At 31.1% G+C, this 7890-nt stretch overlaps 1 protein-coding gene across 1 annotated transcript; it reads left to right on the top strand.

Annotated features, from left to right (window-relative positions):
- Positions 1-1371: 1371 nt before the first annotated feature.
- Positions 1372-1696, top strand: LOC107456917 (ribosomal protein S27; the record flags this gene model as incomplete). Its single annotated transcript, XM_071181604.1, is given in 1 exon segment — positions 1372-1696. A coding segment is annotated over 1 exon segment (261 nt), but the record flags the coding sequence as incomplete, so codon positions are not given.
- Positions 1697-7890: the final 6194 nt, after the last annotated feature.

Consider the following 7890-nt stretch of genomic DNA (forward strand, 5'->3'; position numbering starts at 1 on the left):
AATTCATAAAAAATTAAGACACATTTTCAAGATTTTCTTATAGAACTTTTTTCTTAGGTCACCAAATACAATTCAACACAAAATTATGAAGAATAAAATTTGGTGTTGTACATCTGCAATGTATGAAAAAATTGTTTATGGCTTGAAAAATTTAAAATTTTTTATTTTTTATTTTTGTTAATTAAAGATAGCTCTAAAAATGTTGTTTTAGACAGTTATAGTAAGAAAACATAAAGTTAAAAGAATTTTTTTTTTTTATATCTTAATAGATATTTAAGCTAGGTTTGTAAAATTGTGTGAAGTTATTGCTAGTCCCTGAAACCAGCTTTAAACTTCACCCTGTGGCAGAATCACTGCGACATTTTCACAGAACTCTACAGTTCTTGCAGAAAGAGTTTTCTTTTGCTGTAGAAATTTATACACAAAATTTGAGTTGCCCTTTTAAATAATCACTTTTTGATGCTCTCAATTTATTCAGATATCGTTAATACAGTTTGATTAGAATTTCGGTAGTTATTGACATTGACTTTCACGTGGCTTTTAGATATTCCGATATAATTCAGGCGATATGGGTAATTCGAATTCCTCATTTGATCGTTTACTTTTTAAGGCAATGATTTTATCTTTTTTTGTGTGGCAATTTGATTTCCACATGGCTTTTCAAACCTGATATTTTTTATAGGATATTTATTACAACAATCAAATCTTGACGCAAAACATACATTTGAGTAACCCCTTTCTGAAGAGTCTGATTTGTTGATCTGCTTTTCAGTAATTACTGCAACAAAATTCATGATATTTTATTTTTTTAATGTGATAATGATTTGCAAAATGCAATAAAGAAAATAATTAGTGTTTTCCTTCCCCCAACAAAAAACGAGAATATAGCCTAAAATATTAGAATCAAAAAAATATTGCATATTCAGTTAAAAAATCTATTTTGTAAATACAGCATTTTTGTTACCTGGTAACATATCTTATTATTGAAAGTATCCTGCAGAAAGATACTAGTGCAAGAGTTTTGTAGCAGAAAGGCAGAAAAAATTCTGCCCCGGGGAAACTTCATTGATATGCAAAAGAAATCTCATCTAAACTTTTCTGGTGTTAGAAAATAATTCTAAGTGTTTCCATAATTTTGTCCAACCTCTATGAAGTTATTGCTATATATATATGTATGTATATATATATTAAGGTTAATTTTTTACCTGATTAAGGTTTTCTGTCTGTTGGTGGCAAGTCTGGAAATTATTAATTTTTCAGACACTGAACATTTGATTACTTTAATTTAGCTGTGTTTCATATTCTTGTACTTTCATGCATATTAACATTCTTTTAAAAATGTTTTCTAATGTTTGTTTTTTTCTCTTGTAGCTAGCAATGCCTTTAGCTAAAGATCTATTACATCCCAGTCCTGATGAGGAGAGGAGGAAATGTAAACTAAAACGCTTAGTGCAGCACCCTAATTCGTTTTTCATGGATGTCAAATGTCCTGGTTGTTACAAGATCACTACTGTTTTCAGTCATGCGCAGACCGTAGTATTATGTGTCGGATGTTCAACTGTCCTCTGTCAACCAACTGGAGGAAGGGCAAGACTAACAGAAGGCTGCTCTTTTCGGAAAAAACAGCAATGAATGTGTAAATGAAAAAAAAGTGTTTTTGTTTTTTTTATATGCCATTAAAGCTGGTGTAAATTACTTCCATGTTTCCTTTCTTCATTAGTGTCGCTTTCTTTTTCTGCATGTAAGGGTTACATATATTACAGATTTATTGATTATAGCAATGTTACTTCATTCACAAACATATTTGTTTTTCCTTGTTTTGAGAATATCAAGTTTCTGCACCAAATTTTACGAGAGCAACCTCTCTGTAAACTTGGTGATATCAAACCATTTGACATAGTGCTGTATATAATAGATGGAATTTTTGTTTTGTAAATAATATATTGGATCTTTTTTGACTTCTTCCTCAGTTTTTTGTTTAGGAAAATTTTTACTACCTAAGAATTCTTATTTGTTATTAGTCTTATTTTATTATTTCTCTGAGGTAAAACTTGCCATTCCATTAATGTTATCATGATTTATTGCACACCATAAAGATTCAAATCATTTAAAGGTTTTATGTGTTGCAAAGGGTTATTTTATTTTTGTTATTTGTGTTCTTTTTATTAATGTACATTTTATAATGGAACTCTGTAAAATCTTACCCAAGTCTGCGAGATTTAAAAAGTTAATGTTATTAATATTTAAAGAAAAAAATTTAATTAGATTTTGTTCGCAGTCCTATGTCCATGTAGTCCCTATGAAATCATTTAATGTAAGTAGAGTGAAGCTACTTACTATAGCTAGCAGTTTGTACCAACTAAGCTCAAGTAGTAAATTTGATTATCTTAATATAAATTAAGAAGAAATGTAGAGGATCGATGTTGTGTTAATTCTACATAAATCAATCATAAGCATCTCGTCTGAGAAGCTATTTTGAAGTGACAACAGCATCTAAGAAAATCAGACTGAAATAATTTTTTTTTCCTTCAGGAAATTAAAATGTAAAGTATGCAATCCAATAATTTGAAAAATAAAACAATGAATGTTTAAAAAATTTTGAAACTGGAGTATTACAGTATTCTTTCCCTTGATTTAATGTAAAGAAGAAGATAAAATTTATGTATCATGATTAAAAAAATATCACATTTGAAAACATGTTGGGAGTAAATTTTAAGATTTTGTAAAAAGATCACATTTCAATTGCTGTAATTTTTAGTCTTGTCGAAGCATTAAAAACCATGAAACATTAATGATTTTTTTTTTTGCTGTGCCAAGTCATATTAAACCAATCAAATTGGCTTGCATGAATTTATTTTATGCGTAAAATCTAAAAATTACTAGGTAACTTTTTTCCTTCAAATTTATAGAATTTTATCAATTAGCAATAACTCTCTATGAAGGGATCAACGTTACCAATTATATTTTTTTTTACATGTAAAAAATTTTCTTAGGTTTTAAATTCAAAGAGCATTTTGGAAAAGCAAGGGTTTTTTTTTCAAGCTTATAAACGTTTTCTCAAATAACATAAAGAGTGTTAGGAAAATATATCTTGGTAACTTTAAATTAATCAGTTTTGTGAAGCCATATACTATTATCAAATGGTTAAGTTAGTGATGTTCGCCTATATATGCATTGTGCTGTCGGCTTTAGGAATTCCTGGAAGCTTGTGAGATACCTACTTGGAAACAATATTAATAGAAGAGTTACGATTTGTTCTAAAATTTCATTCTTGAAGAAGAGACTTTTTAGTAGTTCAGTACGCAAAATACGTAACAGATCGCGTTGGGTCCAATGGGTGACTTCAAATGTGCTAATTAATTAGTGCAGACTATATTATGAGTTACAAAATCGGACACAAAAACTTTTTTCATTTCGACGGATTAATATTTCTGACCCCGGAAATATCCTAATATTTAGGTCAGGAAAGCGGTTAAAAAGTTAGATCACCTTAATTTTACTTTCTGCCTATTTCGCTGTATCTCGAGAAGATTTTATGCTAATTAAAATAGTTTATGGAATGATAATTCCATGCTAAATATAACTTGTAAGTAAATATTTTACTTAAGAATAGTCAAAAAATTTGTTTTGAATAGTTCCTGAGAAATGTAAATATGATTTTTTTAAAATTTCGATTTCTCGGGAACTGTTGAGCTGGTTTTGCTTTAACTTATATTTTGCCGCGTAAAATTACATTAATGATGTAAAAATTGTTCACCTTGCAAATCAAAAATTTTTCAATTATTGTTCTTTGGGTGGTAAACAAATTTCATTACTTAATCTGCTAAAATACGCAGCTAGTAAAATTAACATATAGGGGTGCAAACTTTTGGAACGCTTTCCTGAAAATTATTTGGACCATACTTTCCAGATTGCGCATACCCTCTATTTTAAGAACCCAATTTCAAATCCCGTCGAGAAAAAAACTATATTATATGCAGAGCTGCCAACTTGTCATAATTTAAGTCACATTTGCACTGATACTGAAATTTCATGCGTTTTGAAAATATATCTTAAAATTTTGTATCTTGGAACCAGCTATGTACGCTGGAGATGAGATGAACTCAAGTACTGAAAAAAGGTTTTGGGTGTGGAGTCATAAAATTTTCACTAACTTTGTACTACTTTAAATCAAACATATCGTTCTGTTATGTAATAAACTAATATTGACCAAATGACAAGCAATATGTTACAACAGCAATAAAGTTAATTTCTATTTTTGCGATTTCCATAGTTTTAAAACTTCTTGAATTGATTGGAAACTCTACGCAGGATTAAGAAACTTGTTTATTCAAAGATAATTTTATGGTAAACATAGTTTGTAGTAATGATCAGGGCTCCTACTATGATGAAATAGGTCCCAGTGTCTGAATTTTTTTCATAGCCAAAAAGTCTAAACCTGTTGCAAATGAGATGATTTAACAAAATCGTCCGAGTAGTCCTTGGAAAAAAATTCTAAATTATAAATTTTTGAAATTTTAAACTCGAATTAAACTTTTTTTAAATTATATGTGTGGAATAAATAATTAGTTTGAAATGTTTCTATCACAAAGTATTAACTGAACTGAATAAAGTCTCATTAAAATCAGTTCAGAATAAAATAATTTAGTTTTTGACTTGTAACATAAAATATATAAATAACAAAAGTTACTGGAGTCAGTGAAACAAAATAAAGCAGAATATTTTGTTAACAAATTATGTATAGAGGGTTACTGAAGTTGTCAAGTTAGAAAATTGATTTCACAATTTTTCCCAGTTAAACTTATAGGCCATAATAAACATTTAGGTCATAGTAAAGTAGGATGTTGAAAAAATGGAATGAAACTTTGCCAAATTTTTAACGTTACAAGACACATTTAAAAAATTAATGGCTCAAATTTACGATGAAGAATCTTTTTTTTAAGGATATATTATAAATATTTTATACGTATGTCAATCTTCAAAATGGTGCCATAAACTTCGCTCTGGTGACGTAAATTCTAATGAAAATGTGCCATTTGAATGTTGAAATAATAAATGAAACTTCACTAAATCTTTATCGTTACAAAAGATGTTTATAAAATTTCTTGGAATTTTCACCCCGAAACTTTCTTTTGCATACATGTATTCGTCAACTATCAATTTTTAAAATTTGGTCAGATACTCTCTTGGAGCCATAGATTTCATAAAGCGACTTTGTTGATCGAATGGAATGAAATTCGGATTTACTTTATATGATACCTTTTAAAATATTAATTTTATAAATATACAACCATAAAATCAGTATTTTAAAGACATGAATATTTTCTTCCGAGTGGAATGAATAACAGTAAAATGTCTCATATGTGAAGTGTAGTCGTATATGGGCGAATCTCTGGAATCATTAACCTATATGTCTTCAAACTTTTCTTATAAACGTCAAACCGTAACCATCGAAAATTGAAGGGGAAAAAAGGTATACAATCCAATTCTGCAAACGTCAATATTCACGAAAAATATCATTAAAGAAAATATGATAGTACAGCTGAGCTACTAAATTATGTTTTTAGTGATTTTCAGTTTTTTTTTTAAACAGAATACACAATGAAAAAAAAAAAAAAAGTATGTTAAACACTCTAAGCGACACTCATGAAAAGTTGTCAAATGTAGGATTGAAGTAAGAAATGAAAGCCAAAAGCAAGTTACTCGCGCTCATTACTGTACGTATCTTAAAGTTAGTAATGCATAGTTATTTCTGTAATTTTACTAGAATTAATTTTCGCTTATTATGTTATATATTTATAAGAAAAGTTTGAAGACATATAGGTTAATGATTCCTCCTGAGATTTGCCCATACGTGAAGCTTTTGATTACAATGTGTGGCATGCCTGTATATGGGGCATACTACTTGGCATTCGAGCTCTTTTGTTTTCAGTTTCAGCACATTGTTAAAATTAAACTCAACTTTTAACGATACAAGTACTTGTTTGAAATAGAGACAGCTTCGTACGTAGCAATTTAAGTAATGATTAAGACAATGCATATGACGGCGGATGCTACAAAGTCACGAATATAAAATAAAAGCCTCCTAATTCCGTTGAGAATCGAACCTGCTATCTTCCTCTCAAAAGCGCTGAGAGATTGTCTTTCTAACGATATTACTAGTTCAAATATTTCAAGATTAATACGAGGTACCCTAGTGACTGTTTCTTCTGATTTTAAAGCTTAGACATTTTTCATTAGTTTTGGGAACCAAGCCTGGCACTTTCTCTGTTGTAGTCAGGGTTATTAGTTTTTCCTCCCTTAATCTTTTCAATTTACCTATTTTACACAAAGTTGGCCATTGAATCGCTTATATGCTATGGTCAAAACTGAGCTTGAACCCGTAATAGTTACGGATCTGTTTCAACCTTGATGGCTTGCTAAGCACAAATGGAGCTAGGGGTTTAAATTTGAAGTAAGACTTCCGGGCTACTACTTTATTTTTACGCATAAGTTTCAAAAAGAGGCCCACCCAATATTATAATATACTTGTGGTTTTTACTGTATAACTAAATTTCTTTCGATTTAACTTTCAACGTAGCAAACGAAGTCGAAAGAGTCAAAGCAGGCTATGATTCTACCCATAAAATAACAAATGGTGATATTTTACTGAAACACACAAACAAGGCAAACCTTTTGTTTTATTTATGTTCTGATATTTATTTTCTAAAATTTATTTACAACTGACGACCTTTTTGAATTTATAAAATGCAGAAAACTCTTTTGACTTGTAAAATTACGGGTAAATTTAAACACAAATTACAATAATGAAACTTATTAGAATATCAAACCTGCTCATATATCGTCTCGTAAACATAACTTAAGCGCGGAGGGATACTCTGGAAGTTTTCTGAATTTCTTCCGGATGTAAGAAGCTTGTTATTTACATTCTGTCAACTCTTCATTTGCGGCTTTGGAACTAAAACTGGTGATAATTTCTGCTGTATTCCAGAAACTTAACTCTTAATGACTTATTTATCAATTTGCGGACCAGCATGTTTGACCTTGAGCGACAACTAAACTCCAGCCAAATAAATAAAAGATATCGCGATCGAAATGGACTACAAGTGGCGTAGAGCAGAACTCTCTACCTATGGCAACTGTTGTGTTCATTTACGTCGCACTAGAGCTGCACAATGGGCTATTGGCGACGGTCTGGGAAACATCCCTGAGGATGATCCGAAGACATGCCATCACAATTTTGATCCTCTGCAGAGGGTATGGCACCCCCGCTTCGGTAGCCCGACGATCTGCACGCGAAGTCGAGCACTTTACGGTAGAACGGTTTAACGAGGACCAATACTGCACACCCTCGGTTCCTACGCAGACTGATCCAAGTGGTCACCCACCCGCACACTTGTAGCCAGTGATGCTTGACTTCGGTGATCTGCTGGGAACCGTGTCTTAACGATCAGTCCACTGCGGGACCTACCTATGGCAACATTTCACTTGCTTTCACCATTCGCGTGTGGAAAATTCATAGAAAGAAGTTTCTGTCTTGATCTTTTAATGGATTATAAAATTTTAATTTAGGAAACAATATGGAACTGAAAACTACATTGAACATAGTTTTAAAGAAAGCATCGTGGAAATTTAAATTTTTTTTTTTCACAATTAAGTATAAAAAATATTAAGAAAGGGTAAAATATCGTAGTACATTCCCATACTACTGAGATGAGGAGGACAGGGAAGGGTCGAGACATGGAGCTGGTCTTCTTCCCAGATGGCATATTCAGTGTTGCAATGGCGAATAACAGCTACGGTACGATACTTTTATCTACGTCACATTACAGCTGCACAATGGGCTATTGGCGACAGTCTGGGAAACACCCCTATGGATGACCCAGAAAC

The sequence above is a fragment of the Parasteatoda tepidariorum genome, chromosome 6, assembly GCF_043381705.1.
Source record: "Parasteatoda tepidariorum isolate YZ-2023 chromosome 6, CAS_Ptep_4.0, whole genome shotgun sequence".
Taxonomy (NCBI): domain Eukaryota; kingdom Metazoa; phylum Arthropoda; class Arachnida; order Araneae; family Theridiidae; genus Parasteatoda; species Parasteatoda tepidariorum.